At 35.7% G+C, this 19,833-nt stretch overlaps 1 protein-coding gene across 1 annotated transcript in view; it reads right to left on the bottom strand.

The window, feature by feature from the left end:
- Window positions 1-19,833, bottom strand: part of arfgef3 (ARFGEF family member 3) — a 91,600-nt gene that overhangs the window by 43,641 nt on the left and 28,126 nt on the right. Inside the window, exons 11-15 of the mRNA XM_073834268.1 lie at window positions 18,406-18,518; window positions 15,099-16,078; window positions 5,446-5,612; window positions 5,200-5,365; window positions 3,758-3,865 (exon numbers count right to left, since the gene is read on the bottom strand). Of these exons, the coding sequence (XP_073690369.1) occupies window positions 3,758-3,865; window positions 5,200-5,365; window positions 5,446-5,612; window positions 15,099-16,078; window positions 18,406-18,518 (1,534 nt within the window). The remainder of the gene's footprint in view (window positions 1-3,757; window positions 3,866-5,199; window positions 5,366-5,445; window positions 5,613-15,098; window positions 16,079-18,405; window positions 18,519-19,833) is intronic.

The following is a 19,833-nucleotide window of genomic DNA, read 5'->3' on the forward strand; positions in this document are numbered from 1 at the left end:
TATTAATATTAAACATTAAGTGGACATTTGACTTAAATGTTGTTTAGTCAATATTAAACAAGGATTAGATCGCGCAGTGAAGTGTAAAAACAATTGTCAGGCCATTGGCGCCCTCTGCAGGCCTTTGTTGTAACGCGTAATGTACATCAGCTCTATTGTTTATAATATATTATGTATTTCAACATTTTGTGCAATAAAACCATATGGTTTCTTTTTGCTTTTAATTATTTTTTTTAAACTAATTATTATTGTCTTATTGCTATTATACAGTGCCCTCCAATAATATTGGCACCCTTGGTAAAAATAAGCAAAGCTGACTATGAAAATAAATCTGCATTGTTTATGCTTTAGATCTTTCATTCGAAAAAAAAAAAAAATCAACTTTCATTGAAGTAAAACGATGGAAACTGGGGGGGGGGGGTCTCATTATGAAATAAATGTTTTTTTTCTAGTTCATGTTGGCCACAATTATTGGCACCCCTAAAAATTTGTCTAAGTAAAATATCTCTGACGTATATTCCCATTAATATTAAAAAAATTTTTTTAGCACACCAGGGTGGCTAGGAGTATAAAATTGTCCAGCTATGACTTTCTGTTCCACGGGATTATACATATGAGGAACACAAAGGCCAAATTCCCTTAATCATCCATCACAAAGAGTAAAACCAAAGAATGTAGTTCTGATGTGCAGAACAAGTTTGTTGAGCAAAATAGAAAGTGTCTGTAAGAAAAGAGCTGAAGCATTGAAAATTTCCATTCCCACCATCAGGGCAACAATTAAGAAGTTCCAATCAACTAAAGATGGTACAAATCTGCCTAAAAGAGGATGTGTGTCTGTATCATCCTAATGCACGATAAGGTAGGGCTGGGCGGTATACCTTTTCATAGCGAATTCCCGGTGTTTTTTTTTTTTAATGATATTCATTTTTCATATACCCCAATACCGGTGAGTGTGTGCATACAAAGCGCCGGGAACACTTATGTTGACGCAAACAGAAACTGCAGCTTGCACGTCTGAAGCAACACATCTGCAGTGTGGACGTATTTCAGTATATCTGAGAAAGACCCAGGGTTAGCGATTTGCAAAACTTGTAATGCCGAAATTTCAAGAGGGGGTGTGTCTGCAGTGATGAGAGCAGAGATCGGCGCATTGCATGCAGACAGATGTAGCTTTCAGTTACGTCGCAATATTTTAAAGATATGTCTTTTCTATATACTGTATTTGTTTAAATATTTATGTTTTAAACCATGGAGGTGAGCCAATGGATATCACACAAGCAATGTGGAAACTGCGCAATATGTTAAAGTGAAAGTAAAAACAGCGCTTTCATCATCTGATGTGCATTCTTTCACAGACAATGAGGGACGATTATACTTCATATGCTGATATTAATTTAGTCCCTTAATATTTTTCTTGTGCCCCGAACATGGTGGGAAAAAAATAAAAAGAAACGTATTTTGTGTAAGGTTTGTTTTTGAAAGTCTTAAATAAAGCTCTTAATTTTCATTGATGACTGCAGTGTTACTAGGGGCTAAGAAAGTCTTAATTATGATTTCAGGTGGTCTTAAATGTGGGGACTGAAAGACAAGAATTGCGATGAAGCTTCAAAAGGCTATGATTGATAATAATTGTTTAAACTGATACAGTTGATTTATTCTTTGAAACTTTAATATTAATTTATGCAATTGCAATGCCTTGATTCTAGTAAGATTAGTACAGTCATGGCCATAAATGCAATGGTACTAATAATTGGCATAATTCTTTCAGTTTTTGGTTTCGGCCAAGAATTTTCATTTCGGTGCATCACTACATCATATGTAAATGTGGTCAGGCTAAAGTTGTAGCCGCAGGAGGCAACACGAGCAATTTGCTTCACCACCTCCGCCACAAACATGTCCTGGAATATGAAGAATGCACAATATAGTGTTGTGTATTTTGACTGCAAGTCATGAATTCTGATTTCTTCACCTCATTACAATTATGAGTGCCACTGTCACTTCTTTGTGAACAGCAGCATTTTGTGAGACCAATCAAACCTGGGTTAATACTAGTCCGGTCAATGTTAGCCAATATACTGCAGTAATTATTCTCTAATTTATTAGGAAATGTGGTTAACACCTAGTCATGCATGAAAAAAAAAAAAAATACCGTCATATACCGTGATACCGTATAATTTTGAAAAATACCGTGATATAAATGTTTGGTCATACCGCCCAGCTCTACGATAAGGAGGAGAGTTTGAGGGGCCAAAGACTCTCCAAGGATCACAGTTGGAGAATTGCAGAGAATTATTGAGTCTTGGGGTCAAAAAGCCTAAAATTAAATTATCAAACTGCCCCTACATCACCACATGTTGTTCCAGAGGGTTTCAAGAAAAATCCTCCTGGCTCACCCAAAAACAAACTCCAGCATATTCACTTGTCAGACATGATTGGAATTTCAAACAGGACTGGCTTCTATGGTCAACTAAACTAACTAAAAATGAGCTTTTTGGCAGCTAACCCTCCAGATGGTTTTGGTGCAGACAGGGATTAAAAAGTACCCCATGCCCACGGTTAAAAATACTGCTGGGTCTTTAATGTTGTAGACCTATTTTTCTGCTGGAGGTCCTGGAAATCTTGTTTAGATACATGGCTTCATGGATTCTATCAAATACCAGCAGATAAAAAATCTAAACGATGATCCAAAACAAACATCAAAATCAACACAAAATTGTGTCACTGAGCACAGAATGAAGCTTCTACCATGGCCGCCCAGTTCCCTGACCTGAACCCTGTATAGAGAAGAAGCACCAACATGAAGCTGGGAAGAGAGAGATTCTGGAGAATCTGGAGAGATTCTGTATAAAGGAATGGTCTCTGATCTCTTGTCAGGTGTTCTCCAAACTCATTAGACATTGTTGGAGAAAACTCAGAGCTGTTATCTTGGGAAAAGGATGTTGCAATAATTGGGTGCCAATAATAGTGGCCAATGTGAACTAGAGAAAAACATTTATTTCATAATGAGATTCCCCCCAGGTTCTATTGATTTACTTCAATGACAGGTTAGAATTTTGTGAATTTTTTTAAGGAAAGATCAAACGGATAAATTATGCAGATTTATTTTCACATCCACCTTTGGTGCCAATATTAGTGGAGGGCACTATATAAGTATTTTTAAAGATTTATTTTTTGGCATTTTTGCCTTTATTATGATAGGACAGATCAGTAATAACCGGAAGCAAAGTGGAAGAGAGACAGGGTAAGGATCAGGGAAGGGCCTCGAGTCGGGATTCGGACACGGGACCCATAATTGATTTTATTAAAAATAAAATGTTCATAAGTAAAACTGTTGTTTTTTTTTGTGGGAAAATTGGTCATTTAGATGAATCGATTAATCGATAAATTAGTCAATAGATTAATTGCTATAAAAATAGTCGTTAGTGGCAGCCCTACATGCTAGATAGCAAGTAGTCAAGCTACAAGTACAGATAATTAACAGAGAGTACCTTGCTATCTGTCACTGAAGATTATGCATACTCATTTTACTGGATTGTTACTGTTGCATCATACACAGTAAATCAACAAATCCACTTGTCTTTCCTCTGCAAAGGTTACCTTGTCAGACAGACTTGCCCTCTACAATGCCAAGAAAATGAGACCACTCCTAACTAAACATGCTTCAAAGAGCTGAGAGCTGACAAAGAAACCTCCATAACCTCTTTGTGATTATGTGTGTGTGTGTGTGTGTAGACAAGCACAGTTTCTTGCACTATACCTGCCACCAAGTTGTCACTGCCATTCTTGTCGCAGATAAAGGGTGACTGTGTTGAGGCCTTTCTGATCAGCTGACCACCGATAGCGCTGCTGCCCAGTCCATCAACATCTGACAAAGCAAAATATGGAAAAGGAAGAAATACACATTTATTATTTGTAAATAATTATTTAGTCTGCGTATTCTGGGTTTCTGCAGATTTGAAGAAGTGAAATGTAAGACTTTTTGAGACCTTTTTAATACCACCTTATGCGAAATTAAAGACCTAAACCTGTAATGTAAATACACATTATATTACATGCATATATACAATATTTAATGTAAAAAGAAAACTTAATTTCATTGCTGTCATGAATGAGCATTAAGTGTTTTACACAACTGATTTCTTCAAAAAACGCTGAATCATTCAGTAAACTTATTCAGTGTTGCTTGGAGAATGTGCTATACTTCTACTGTGATCCTTGTTTGGAACTAAATATTAAATAATAGTATAAAAGTATAAGAGTAAATATTGTGTCTAAAATGTAAGTAACTTAACTACATGTTTATTTAACTAAAATCAATGTAACATTTGCAATTAAGGGGAGACACTGCAGGCAAAAACATGCATCCAAAAGAATTGTATAGCACTTTATCTACTTGTGTCAATAGATTTCAATTACAATCCACATTTTTAAAGGCTTTCTCCTACATTGAGTCATAAATCTCCACTTCAGTAACACTTTTACACACCAAACTTTACATGTTTATTCTTGTCTATATCCTGAAGGTTTTTACAGAGGGATTTGTTCATATATAATTTGCTTGATTTTATACAACATTTTATTCCCTCAAAAACTGTAAAAAAAAATATGTTCTGTCTGTACTAGGTATTTTCTGATTTACTGAGTTACAAAATGAGATACCCCAAATTCCTCTGTAAAAACATTTGACTCTAATATGTAAAAAATAAAAATAAATAAACAATAATTTTGAAATGGACTTGATCCAGTGTTTAGATTTTTGTACTAGAAATACTAGTGCATCTTTCATTAAATAATGCCTCATTTGCATATTAAAATCTAACATTTAAAAAATGTAATACAAAAAATGTTTGCAATTATAAATGTAAGCAATCAACTGAGTAAGTAAGGTGATAACTATTAGGTTTTTTTACCCTATTCACCTGCAGTGTCTCGCCTTTTAAGACTTTTTTAAGGCCTTTTATTAGGAAAGCGTGATTTAAGACATTTTAAGGACACCCTGGTATTAATCTAAAGGCACTATTCTTACAGGGTCTGTATGTGTATTTTTAAAACAGTTGGTCAGAGTCAAATACATTGTTTCAGAAATAAATAACGCCTGAATTTTTTAATCTCAAAGAAGACAATAAGACAAATGTTTTAGATTCCTACACACAATGGATGTATTCCAATAATTGCTCATTTGATACAAAGGAGTATTACCAGTGAGCATGGTGATGAGAGGTAAGGACTGCTCCTCAGCTGAGCCCCAGTATCCTGCCTCTCCCAGCAGGTTTCTCTCCAACACCTGGTTGTAGAGCTCCTCGATCCAGGCCTGAGACAGAACCACCAGAACGCCACTGCTCTGGATCTGACGCACAAACTCTTTCTGCACACAAAGGACACACCTAATTCAACATCACCATCAGATTGTGTAGTCAAATTTACGGTAAAATAATCCAGTAATACCAAAGACACCAGAGCACATGTGGGTTTCCTGTGGTAGTAGTCGCAGCAGCACAGTTTGAGGTTGAGCAGTAGAGCATAATAGGAAACCAGGTACAATCCATCTGCGTTCATCAGAGCCTGACAATTTAGGTTTTCACTGCCCTCGAAACCTGGAGAATGAATCCCACCTATAAAACCACAGAATAAGATCACATTATCTTCAAGTGTGCATATACAAACATCCTAACAGTAAACTTAAAGTGTCTCTAATATGTGCACATGGACAACAATACCAGTATATAGTTTCTGTATTTAGTGCACGTGAACACGATAGTATGTATGAAAAATTAGTAGTTCCAAATTCATATTTAATTTTTTTTTATATAAATTCTGAGATATTTCCCTCTACTGAAGTGCATTCCACCAACATTTTAACATTTAAAAAAAATGTCATAAAAATGAATAAAGTCTTCTGAAGTCAAATCAAGTCATTTATTTATACAACATAATACAGACTGTTTCAAAGATACTGCACGGTAATAAACAGGAAACTAACAGTGTCAATGCTGCAAAAAGCCAATTGACTTCGCTTTATACGAAGAACAGATTTAATTTAAGCTTTTATTCACATTTAATTTTTAATCAACGCACACTACCGTAAATATATAAAAACTTAATTTTTGATTAGTAATATGCATTGCTAAAAGCTTAATTTGGACAACTTTAAAGGTGATTTTTTTCAATATTTAGATTTTTTTGCAACCACAGAATCCAGATTTTTAAATAGTTGTGTCTTGGCCAGTACATCAATGGAAAGCTTGCCATGCCATACATTAATGGGAAGCTTATTTATTCAGCTTTCAGATGAAGTATAAATGTCAATTTCAAAAATTTACCCTTATGACTGGTTTTGTGGACCAAGGTCACATATAAAGTAAAAGTTTAAGTTTTGGTGGAATTTACTTTTAATGGAAGGACAGAAATATCTCGTTATTAGAATTATCTCTTTCTATCTATTTGTGATCAAAAGTCTTATGGGTTTGGAACAACGTGAAGGTGAGTAAATGATGACAGAATTTTTCATTTTTGGGTGAAATAATGGGGAACAGTGTGACTTTAGCATTCGTAAATTAGCCTGGCTAAAAAAAATGATATTGGGCCACTTTGAGATTATTGGCATTGCCTGATAACCTACCGATAATGGTTTTGTTTTCAAATATCCACAGTGAAACAGTGTTTAATTGAGACACAATCTAATTGTTAAGGTTAGAAGGGAGATAGCTGTGGCTACTGGGCATGCACACAATCTAACAATCAATCTAACGTTATTTTATTATATTATATTATTTTATATTATTGTTACACTGTACAATAATAATACTGTTTTTGTATTATAGTAAGGGCTATGTTTGGGTTGGGGTAGGTGTAGATGTTAATAAAACAAACAGGTACAAAAATGATTTTTTATTGTTAGTTTACAGTTGGAGCTGTATCCCTTCTAGCCACAACCCAAGCTAATCTCTGCAGGATAGTTCAGGAAGTTCAAGACTGAACATTTCTGGCCTATAGCATTAGCAGATTAACAGTTCATTCTTGTATACAACAATCATATAGAGGGTATGCATGTGAAGTCACTGTCAGCTGGAGTCCAAGCGGTCCCACCCTGTGAGTGGCAAAAAGACTGAATGGCAGCATTAGTTTTCAACATGAAAGCTGCCATAAAATGCACTAAACGCATCTAAAATGAGAAAGAGCTTTGCGATTGACTGTACTAATAGATTTGACAAGAAATCTGAGATATATTTTTACAGACTGCTGAAAGTTACAGAAAACAAAAGCAAATGGATTGCCGCAATACACAGAAACAAATGGACATTGATTTGCGAAACATGGATTTTCAGTTGTCATTTCATGTTGATATGTTGAATTTTGTGGATGTTTTTAAATAAACACTGAAAAAAAAACTATAGAAGTTTTTGGGCTGGATGAGATGATCATATACAGTATACCGGTGCATCTCAATAAATTAGAATGACGTGGAAAAGTTCATTTATTTCAGTAATTCAACTCAAAATGTGAAACTTGTGTATTAAATAAATTCAGTGCACAGACTGAAATAGTTTAAGTCTTTGGTTCTTTTAATTGTGATGATTTGGCTCACATTTAACAAAAACCCACCAACTTACTCTCAACAAATTAGAATATGGTGACATGCCAATCAGGTAATCAACACAAAACAACTGCAAAGGTTTCCTGAGCCTTCAAAATGGTCTCTCAGTTTGGTTCACTAGGCTACACAATCATGGGGAAGACTGCTGATCTGACATTTGTTCAGAAGACAATCATTGACACCCTTCACAAAGAGGGTAATCCACAAACATTCATTGCCAAAGAAGCTGGCTGTTCACAGAGTGCTGTATCCAAGCATGTTAACAGAAAGTTGAGTGGAAGGAAAAAGTGTGGAAGAAAAATATGCACAACCAACCGAGAGAACCGCAGCCTCAAGCAAAATCGATTCAAGAATTTGGGAATGGACTGAGGCTGGAGTCAAGGCATCAAGAGCCACCACACACAGACGTGTCAAGGAATTTGGCAACAGAAAAAGAAATTGACTGTTGCCCAGTGGTCCAAAGTCCTCTTTTGAGATGAGAGCAAGTTTTGAATTAAAAAAAAAAATAAATAAATAAAAAATAAAAAGTCCAGTGTTAAGTTTCCACAGTCTGTGATAATTTGGGTGATAATGTGCAGTGTCATCTGCTGGTGTTGGTCCACTGTGTTTTTTAAAAACCAAAGTCACTGCACCCGTTTACCAAGAAATTTTAGAGCACTGCTTCCAATGCTTCCTTCTGCTGACCAGCTTTTTAAAGATGCTGATTTCATTTTCCAGCAGGATTTGGCACCTGCCCACACTGCCAAAAGCAACAAAAGTTAGTTAAATGACCATGGTGTTGGTGTGCTTGACTGGCCAGCAAACTCACCAGACCTGAACCTATGGGGTATTGTCAAGAGGAAAATGCGAAACAAGAGACCAAAAAATGCAGATGAGCTGAAGGCCACTGTCAAAGAAACCTGGGCTTCCATTCCACCTCAACAGTGCCATGGACTGATCACCTGCATGCCACGCCGAATTGAGGCAGTAATTAATTTACTTTATATGTGCTGAATACTTGGTAGGGGCTCCTTTTGCTTTAATTACTGCCTCAATTCGGCGTGGCATGCAGGTGATCAGTCCATGGCACTGTTGAGGTGGAATGGAAGCCCAGGTTTCTTTGACAGTGGCCTTCAGCTCATCTGCATTTTTTGGTCTCTTGTTTCACATTTTCCTCTTGACAATACTTCAGTCTGTGTGCATTGAATTTATTTAACACACGAGTTTCACAATTTGAGCTGAATTACTGAAATAGATGAACTTTTCTATGACATTCTAATTTATTACACCAGTAAGTGATCACCTGGATTTAGACCAACCTATTTTTGTATTTATAAAATACGTTCACAGGCAGATTTGCTTATGTAATTCCCCAGCGTTGTCCCTCAGCGTCCTTGCTGCATATCAATATCCATGGGCCACTGGATATTTTGTAAGTTGTAAGAAACACTATACAGATCTGGCCATTAAAAATGCGTCTATTTTCACGCGGCAGCCTGCAATTCGGCACGCGTGGGCACGCGTCCTACCGCAGCGGCTTTTTTTGATTTTTTTACAACGTTGTTGCACTTCATATAATATCCACCAGGTGGCGCAAGGAACAACATTCTGTAGCCAAACACCATGGCCAGCTCTAGGGGGCGTTGGTCACAAATACCAGTACAATAGTTCAATGATTCCTCTTTCCTGAAATTATGGTTCAAACCAATAGCAAAAAGATAGCCTATTCATAAGCAGTTGCAGTTGTTTTGTTATTTTGTTTTCTTTCTTTGTTTTCCTGATGAACATTTATTAGACTGCATCGGAAATAGAAATGTTAATTTCAGTTATTTTATTTTTCCAACCGACAACTGACGTAAACCGCTAAATTCGTTTTCAGGGATTAATTATACACAAGCAAGAAGCAGCATAAACATCAGAACCTCACGCGCAGAGCTTATGCACAGAGAAAAACCCAATAAACCTATGTATAATAATAATTAAAATAGGCACATATAAGAAATATATGTTTTTCTTTTCTGAATGAATAATAATTTAACAAATTAATAAGTAGCAAGCCTGTATGCAGAATTTTAGGCAATTTCTGTGATGCGCCCTTAAACCAGCATCTTGTTTCCATTATTTATTTATTTTTACAAAAAGCCTACACATCTGTTTTTTTTTTTTTTTTAATTGTGATTGTACACAAATAACAGAAATATGTAAAATAGCATAGTTTTGAGCAATGCCGTACTCTTGAACGAGTATTGTAAACTGTATCCACTTTATTAAGGGGAAAAAAATCAAGTGATCCTGACGGCGCCGCAGGCAGTTAAATAACTCGAAAACTTTCACCTTCACAATAAAATACATTATATATTTCAGCGTTTTAAAGCAACATCAAATTAAGATATGCATGTTTAAGAGGTAGTTCGTCTTTTTCTTTTTCTAAGATACACAATTTTAGATACACTGACAATTAATTTGAGTAGAGACAAATAGAAATGGGAAGGATAAATATAAACTACAGTATTTTTTGCGATCTTGGTGCTTAGAAATGTATTCTAAGCGGGCAGCGGGCGAATAATATAGTTAATATAGCGCGGAGCGGGTGGATGCGGAATAAAACCTCGTGGAAGCGGGACTGGAAAAGCACTTTGTTATAGAGTATAGACTATTTAGATACTTCATCATCAAGCAAACAATTATTCATAAGCAGGAGCAGTTTTATTATTATTTTCTTTTCTTTTTTTCCTGATGAACTTTTATTAGACTGCATTGAAAATAGAAATGTTAATTTCTGTTTTTTTGTTTTTTTGTTTTTTGTTTTTCAAACGACAACCGACGCGTTTAGTTATTAGCCTATTAACGACCAGATTGTGTTAAATTACATTTAAATTTAAATTGAAACGTGGCTGTGTCACATTAATAACAGCTAAATTCGTTTTGAGGGGTTAATTGTACACAAGCAAAAAGCAGCAGAAACATCAGAACGTCACGCGCAGAGCTTATGCACAGAGAAAACCCCAAAAAAGCTGTATGTAAAATAAATAAAAATGCCCATATGCGAAATATAATTTTCTTAATGAATAATAATTTAACAAAACGAAATAAAATAAAATTAATAAGTAGCAAGCCTATATGCAGAATTGTAGGCAATTTCTGTGATGCGCCCTTAAACTAGCATCTCGTTTCCATTTTTTTTTTTACAAATAGCATACACATCTGTTTTTTCATTGTGATTGTACACAAATAACAGAAATATGTAAAATAGCATAGTTTTGAGCAATCCCGTACTCTTGAAGGAGTATTGTAAGCTGTATCCACTTAATTAAAGGGGGAAAAAAGTGATCCTGACGGCGCCGCGGGCAGTTGAATAACTCGACAACTTTCACCTTCAGAATAAAATACATTATATATTTCAGCGTTTTAAAGCAACATCAAATTAAGATATGCATGTTTAAGAGGTAGTTCGTCTTTTTCTTTTTCTAAGATACACAATTTTAGATACACTGACAATTAATTTGAGTAGAGAGAAATAGAAATGGAGAGGATAAATATAAACTACAGTTTTTATAGAGTTAAAAATTAATTAATTTATTTATTATTATTATTATTATTATTATTATTATTATTATTATTATTATTATTATTATTATTATTATTTTGATTTGTTTTTGCGATTTTGGTGCTTAGAAATTTATTCTAAGCAGGCAGCGGGCAAATAATATAGTTAATATAGCGGGAGCGGGTGGATGCGGAATAAAACCTCGTCGAATCGGGACTGGAAAAGCACTTTGTTATATCCTATAGACTATACTTCATCATCAAGCATGGGCGTCGGAAGCAAAATAAATGTAAAAATGTAAAAACAGAAAAAAATACTTTAGTATATGCCATTTTCTGTAGTCTGGTGCCTTTTATTTAATGTTTTTACACAATACAAATAGGCCATATTTACAAATATTACAAAAGACGGCTATTGTGCAACATTTTCCGTGGCGCAAGTGATAATACGAGTAACAAGTCGTTTTTTTGACGCGGGAGACCCGAGTTCGCGTCCGCCTTTTGGTGAAATCATTTTCGAAATCGTCTCCCTTTTCACTTATATCACATCGGAAAGGCATTTGTTTATTTGTAAATTAATGAAATAATTGAAAAGTTGAAATAAAGTATCAACTAGGGTTAGGTCACCTAACTTAAGTGTATCTGAGCACTATACTGTACTTTTAGGAGTGTTAATAATTAATTTAATTATTATTATCATTATTATTATTATTATTATTATTATTATTATTATTATTATTGTCTTTAGATTTGTTCTTACATTTTTGATGCTGTACATTAAGATGGCGCACTGCCCATGCAGTTTTTTTTTTTTTTTTTTTTTCTTAAAAACTAATTGAAGTGAAAGGGAAGAAACCCATGTAGATTTGGCCTAATGTCCATGTAAATATTATAGCCTAGTATTATATCCTAATATAGAAAATAATTTAGACAAATAAACAGAAGGCTCACTTTTCAAAACAATAAAGCTTATATGACTGACAACGAATACAGTTGTTTAGTATCAAAAGTGCTCCAGTGAGTTATGCAATTTTTCCCCACCTTTTTTCTTTTTCTTTTTTTTAAAGTGGAAATGTAGTTCTTCTATTTCGAAGAAGTTCGTTAAGCCTGGAACTAGGCTTAAGTCTGTTCTGGGAAACCAAAGGGAAGTGTTTTTTTTTTTTCTTTTTTTTTCAGTTTTCTGAAAAGTAGCCGTTAATGAGGCATCAGCGTTAAGCGGCATGCAGTATAAAGAGCGAAATGTTTATGAATGGCAGAGTGGGGGTGGGGTGGGGTGTTGAATGCTGTCTGTTGCCTTGTTGTAATCAACATTTGGAGACTATTTTGGGGGTGCTGGGGGCGGATTCCGACTGCATTCAGTTGCATTTCGAATTCAGCATTCAAATGCATGCCAGGGAGAAGGGGAAAGCTTTCCTCACTCGCTCCACTTTTTTCAAAACATTAGTGTCCACGGCCCTGACACCAGTGATGCGCGGGTCAGTGGATAAACAACCCGAACCCGACCGACGTTTTCAACTAACCCGCCCGCAACTCGGACCGCCGAATAAAAAAAATAAAATATTGTACCCGACCCACCTCCTGACCCGTATGTTTAATATTAGAGTGATTATGCTGTGGAGATGCGGTCTGAAATATCCTGCCATCTGAAATCCATTGGTGTACAAGCTACTTTAAAATAAAATAATGTGTCCTGTTGTAAAGTCGTTGCCGTATTGTTGTGTACGAAGTTCAGATGTTATTATTTTAAGAAATGTATATTTATATGTTTTAGGATTCTCCTTATTTTTGTTTTAGACATCCATATCAATTACGGTGAATAAAAAAATGCCGCGCTGGTGGAAACAAGACTTTCGCTTCTACTTTTGAGACCGGTGTTCGGACGTTTTTCTAAAAAAAAAAAAAAAACTAAAAAAAAAAACTGTCATTTATGGTCATAAAAACAGAAGCTGAACATAATTCAAAACTGTAAAGTATTTGCTGAATAAAGAAAACATGAAGGATGCCGCTTAATATTTGGCTTTTACGTGAACTTTAAAGCTTATCCCTCATTCCATTTGTTTTGTAATTTTATATTATTTTCGTGAAATGTATTTTTGCTCAACATGCATTTCTCGTGGCCACGAGTTTAATGAATAAACAAACCTGCGTGACATTAGTAACCCAGAATTATTTGAGATATTTTATTTTGAGTTAAGAAATTATTATATTAATTGTTATAGAAATTAATACAATACCTATTAAATAATTATATAGGCGATGCTGTGTATGCTAATGCTGTCTGTGCGCAATGTAGACAGCTTTCACAAGTGTTTACATGTATTACATGTAGGCCTACTTCAAATTAAATAGCCCTGCAAGAAACATTTCATGCATCCCACAATCTTGTCCATTGACTGACCTTCTTTTTTTCCGTAATATTTGTATTATTCGTTTATGTTCGTTATTTTTTCCTTCATTTTGATCTCGTTACATAACATTCTGAACGTAAATGATACTGTAAAGGTTCTATGACTGCGGTTTTTACTGGAATGCAGTTTAAAGCTTAAATTTAACATATATTGTATTTTATTTAGTCTAATTAATAGACAAATAATTGAAGAGTGAATCATTCACGTAGTTTCATTTGGAAATAATTTATCGTCACACAGTAAAATAGGCCTACATTCCTTCTATTAACTAATAGTCTTTTTTTTTCGTATTTGTCTTAATATTATTATCATTATCATTAGTATTACTATTACTAATATTATTTTTATTACCCTGTTATTTTTGTATATATTTTTATTTCCGTGCGTTTCCACCCCTTAATTTGGCTCTCTTTAACGTTCATGTAAATGATTCTGTAAATGCTTGACATATGATATGACTGATTTTTACTGGAATGTAGTTTAAAGGTTGAATTGAACATATTTTATTTTGTTTCGTCTAATTAATAGACTAGACTATATAAATACTAAACTGTTTTACTGAGAAATGAATCATCACGTAGTTTCATTTGTAAATGAAAACATGCTCATTTATCGTCATACACTGGGATAAATACAATCAAAAAGTCAAAACGTTATTGGCATAATTGTCAGGCGTTAAAAATAAATAGCCCTAACCAGGTATTGAAATAATAATAACCTATAATAATAATAAATAATAAGTGATTTAGAGCTATCTACTTTTTTCTTTATTGTGAATCGCTTAACCTAAATAAATTTCTGTATATGCTATTTGGCATATATTTAGCAAATATTGTGAACGACAATTATGCCAATAAAGTTTTGACTTTATGATTGTATTAATGCCCGTGTGTGACCATAAACGATTTACAATGAAACACTATAAAGGTTATAATTAGACTAAAAATGAATATATATATATATACTCTATATATTATATATTATATATATATAATACTATATATATTAACAAACCTATCTCTGATAATCCTGGGCTATGGTTATGCAGGTTTGTTTATAAACATAAGGATGTCGTTACCTCGACAAAATAATCTTGTGGCCACGACATAATATGACATTCCCAGGAATTAATATCTCGTGGCAATGACAAAAAGTAATATGACGTTCCTACGAATTCATTTGTGTGGCCACGACAAACATAAGTGAACCGAAGGTGTCCCCTCCAGGTTACCGTACCCTTTAGTTTGCAGCAATGTTTTCAGCCTGCTCCAGTCCAGTGCGTTACATGACTGCCCCCTACTGATCATGTCTTTCCTATGTCATTGTATTTTCCGTGTTCCCTTGGAATACACCGGCGTCACGCGAGACCACTTTACTTCCCGCGCGCATTTTAAATGGCCAGATCTGTATCGAGTCCAGCAACCTTTAGTTTAAACGGATTATTGTTTGTTTTTCGCAGCTTCTCTATTAAATCCATTCACTTAGCTGCTCTTTTGCCACTTAGTTCGGCTGAGGGGGCGTGTTCTGGCAGGAAAGTGACATCAACGCATACCCTCTATACAACAAGTTACCTGCTTGCAGTCCGGAACAGAAGGTGGATGAGAAATTCTGCAGGGACACGTCCACATCTGTGGTGCTGTGCAGTCCCAGCAGCCGTGGCAGCAGTGCAGCTAGAGACTGCACAAAGAGCCGGGCGCTCTGTTGGTCTGCCTCCTGGTTCTTCAGCAGTTTTAGGGACAGAGCAGCTGTCCGTAGTGTACGGTGCCCAGGACAGTCCCGTGGCGTCTGTTCCTCATCAGCGAGAGAGCAGTTATCAGAGCCCATATCGGAGACGTCGGATCGTCCCGAGTCCTTTTCTGCAGCCATTGAGTACTGGTCGCATGAATCGAACTCTGTTCGGGACAGCTCCTGCTCGTCCGCACTGAAGTTACTTTCACTGTAGCGTGAGCCGTGTGAGCGTGTCCGAGACTCCACAGACAGGAAGTTGGTGATGTCAGGGTACGCCAGGCCATGGCTGCGCTGCACTACATCTGGAGGGGCCGTACTGGACGGGGCCTCTGTGGCTCCACTGTCTCGTACACATTCTGGTAGGTCCCGGCGAGCTCCTGCTGCGGCCCCACAGGTAGAAGGCGACGGTAGGCGCGGTTGCTCCCCGCAGTCCTCTGGAGTGGTCTGGCCCATTTCCCCTTCCAGAGTGGTCTGACCCACATCCCCCTCCAAAGTGGTCTGGCCAGTGTCGGTGGTGACGCTGATGCTGATGTCAGGGCTGCGTTCAGTAATGCTCGTCTCCCAGGTGGCGTTCTCAGAAGAAAGCACACGCCGCTGCCAACGGAAGTCAGCTTCGTTGAGCTCTACAGACTCACGCATGGACTCCACTCCTTCCTTAAGATCATCCAATCGCCGCAGCAGCAAGCGGGACTGGTCTTGCTGCAGGCCACGCCCCTGACTGAGCTCATCTAAAGTGCCCAATAGGGCACAAGCACAGGAGACAGAAGAGTAGCAGGCCTCAATCCCGCCCTTCATGCACGCTTCTGTTATACCATCCATTACCCTGAGAAAATAGAAATGATGCTGACATTCACAGGGATTAAAGGAAAAAAAAATCTTTTGACTGAATTTTTTTCCTCTGCCAAACACAATTCCACAGACATACGTGTCACACACCCAGTTTAAGACCAGTTTTTTTCTTATAATCAGGAACGATTTTCCTCCTAATTTAAAAATTTTAGGAGCATCTTCTGATAAATAATCAAAAATACTGATAAAAAAATTAGCCTTTCTAATATGATGTGATATTTGACTCCTTAAAGTTATTTAGAGGGGCAATTTCCTTTTTACCTTTGTAATAGCATTTTTCAGATTTTATTACAAGTATGTCATCATCTATGTCAAATTCAGAAATGTATATTAAAAAAAGAAAATAAATTAATAAGCTTTTTAAAAATTCTAGTTAAAACAATATAATAATAAGCAGAATAAGACAAATTAGTTACTAATCATATGAAATTAGTATTGATATAAAAACAATTTGTACTACAGAGGTGGCACAGAAGAACACAAAAGTGGCTTTTAGGTGTATTTTCAGACATTTATTGAGGCTCAGAGGTGGCATTAGTGCAAATAAATTAATTCATTTTGAGATTAATGTTTTAAATATAAAATTTTGAATATAGAAATATTAAATTATTTAAATAAACTGAAATTATATAAAAAAAAAACTAAATCTGCCAGCAGGTGCTATAATTATCACTAATTGTAAATCACTGACACACTTTCATTCATGAATGCAACACCGCTGTGTTTGCTTTTAGAGATGCGCAGCGGCTGAGCAGTTACTTTATTAAAACTATTTTCGTTTATGAAAGAGTAAAATCAGGTGTTATAGTCAGACAACGTAAGTCACTTAATATTAACTTCTTGTTTATTAAACTGGTGTATTGAATTAATATTATATTTGCAAACTCCCTTTACAATTATTAAAAGCTGTCACTCTCCTTTTCGCGATGTGGGCACATAGAAAATGTCTCTCTTTCACTTTAAATAAGCAAGACTCAAAAGCTCAAAAGCTTATTCACTTATGCATCGTGGTACTCTCATTAATGGAGGAGAAAAATTGTTGAATATAATCATAATTTTTGTATGTTTTGTGCACAAAAAGTATTCTCGTAGCTTTGTAAAACTATGGCTGAACCACTGATGTCCCATGGACCATATTACAGTTTTTTACAATTCGTCGCCTTAGAATTATAAGGTTCTATCTGCGTTCTGAGCACTTTCGAGATATTGAGCTTCAAAGTTTTTGCATTCCATAGACTTCTGTAGATAGAACCATTTTTGCTTTCTAAAAAAAGGGCCCAAAATATACACAGCTTACAAAAGAAACATCAAATAATGCAAATAAGTTGTCACAGAATAAGAATATGTGAATAACTCAATTTGGACAAAAATGTCAGATAGAACCTTATAATTCTAAGGTGACGAATTGCTAAGACGCACTTCTCAATCCTTAGGTCACTTTTTCAAAACTCTTCACACAGCAAGAACAGTCTATGTGGGCTAAACTGTGGATCAATTATTGCTTAGGCACAAAATGCATTCATTGACCACATCTGTTGAATTAGATTAATTCTTTTATCACTTCGACACAAACACCACCAAACCTTTATGTACTAAACAAGCCAATTGGCACATATTTGCATACTGTTTTCAAAACTGTTAAACTTAAGTTCAAAACCTAGCACAATACAAAAATGTAACATTTCTACAGTAATATCATACAGATGTTGTGAATGTAAAAAAATCAAATACTATCAAAGCAGTTGCATGTAGATGAACATCTTCACAACTGTCACAGTTTTTCAATTTCATTACCTTAGCTTCTGTTTTTCACCTGTTGAGTTGATTAAAACAGCTGTTCCCAATGAATCAGGGTAATTAGGATGCTTTAGAACAGCTTGGACTATTTGGAATGGTATAGAACTTTGGATCTTCCCATAGACTGTGCCAGTTTGCAAAGGGTATGGACAATTTTGGACACGCCACTTTTTGTGCAAATGTAAATAAAAGCTGAGAAATATTTTTTCCACAATGATGCCTCTTGTACATCAGAGAGCTCTTACTTTGCAACGACATGAGGGTGATTAATTACTGACAGAATTAAAATTTTTGGGTGAACTATCCCTTTAAGACAAGCTTTTAAGGCTAATTCAAACTGCACAGACAGATGCCAACAGAGTATTCATCTGGATATTTCAGATCAGTGCGTTACCTCTGTTCATGGAATGTCTGAGAAGTGACATACTGTAATCTGGTGACTGTCAGTATTGTTCCCATATGTCTGTGCAGTACGAATTATAAGAAACAAAATATCTTACTCACAGTTTGAGAAGATCAAGATGTGACTTCCTTTTTGAGAAAGACCTCTTTCTTGTCTCAGGCTCAATGACGCATGGGCCGGCCAGGTCAAACAAGCGCTGAGGGCTTCCCACAATCTAAGGGGTGAGGGGAATAACAGCATGTTTATTAGAACAGAAAAACCTCAAGGGGGTGGTAGAGTTTTTTTTTTTCATGTCTGTGGTATAAAATGAGAAGCTTTTGAAATGTAGCGACACATGAAATTGAGTTTACATAGCCAGAAGCATTTGAAATAATGTACATGCATACACACACACACACACACACACACACACACACACACACACACACACACAAAAAGTCTTAAAAAGTGTTTCGGTTTAGACCATTGTCATAAAAGGGATGTTACACTGGGCTGCACGATTATGACAAAAATCATAACTGTCGATTATTCCCTTGAAATTGTAATTGCAATTATTCATTACGATCATCACAATTTACACTGATTGATGTTTTAAATAGCTTTATACCATTGTTTGAAGCAACTGCATGCCATAATTTTATATAAAAATAAAAAAGCAAGCTGAAAACACTCTTCCTGAAATACTTTTATTCCTTTTTACATTGGTTTAGTTTCTTTAAATAAAAAAAGTTAAAATATGCAATATGCATAGGGATATGCCGGTATCAATTTTCATGTTGCGATTAATTTATAATGCTTTATCACGGTATACAGTATTATCATGATATTGAAAAAGTGTATAATACTGTAAAACAGGTTTATTAACTATTTTCTTATAACAAAAATAACTGAAAAGAATTATAAAAACAAATAGGTATCACTTTACAGTAAGAGCTCTTAGTTAATGCATTAATATTTTCAATGAGCAATAGCTACATTTGCTACAAGTCATTAATCTTTGGTCAAAAATACAACTCTTAGTTCATGTTAGCTCTAGGGCTGCACGATATATCGAAGAAGTTAGTATACGCGATATCAATATCGCAGAGAGTTGCGATAATTGACATTTAATTTATGTGCCAAACATTTGTGCGTTGCATGCATAGGTTGTCCTCATTTGACCAAACAGATGAGAGGGTGCTCGCTGCAGAGCCATATGGGAGGAGCTGGAGCTCTATAACGCTATTGGCTAGACCGGGCCAAAAGGAACCTGGTGGCTCAGAGCAGAGAACGAAAAATAAATACGGCAGGAGTATGAAGGGAGAAAATGACAGCAGCGCTGAACTTGTGCCTAAAAAGAACTGTACGTCTGAAATATACAGGGATCAAAATTGCGACCGTTTATGCTCCCAAAATTGAATCTGCGCAACCTCAAATTATATTTGGGAGCATTTGTGCGAGTGCGAGAAATTGTTGTGGTGCGACCTAGTTTCATTTCTTTACAAAACTTTCGCTAACCTAACTACTGCACAGACTGCTGTGAGCTGATG

The sequence above is a fragment of the Garra rufa genome, chromosome 2 (assembly GCF_049309525.1).
Source record: "Garra rufa chromosome 2, GarRuf1.0, whole genome shotgun sequence".
NCBI lineage: Eukaryota > Metazoa > Chordata > Actinopteri > Cypriniformes > Cyprinidae > Garra > Garra rufa.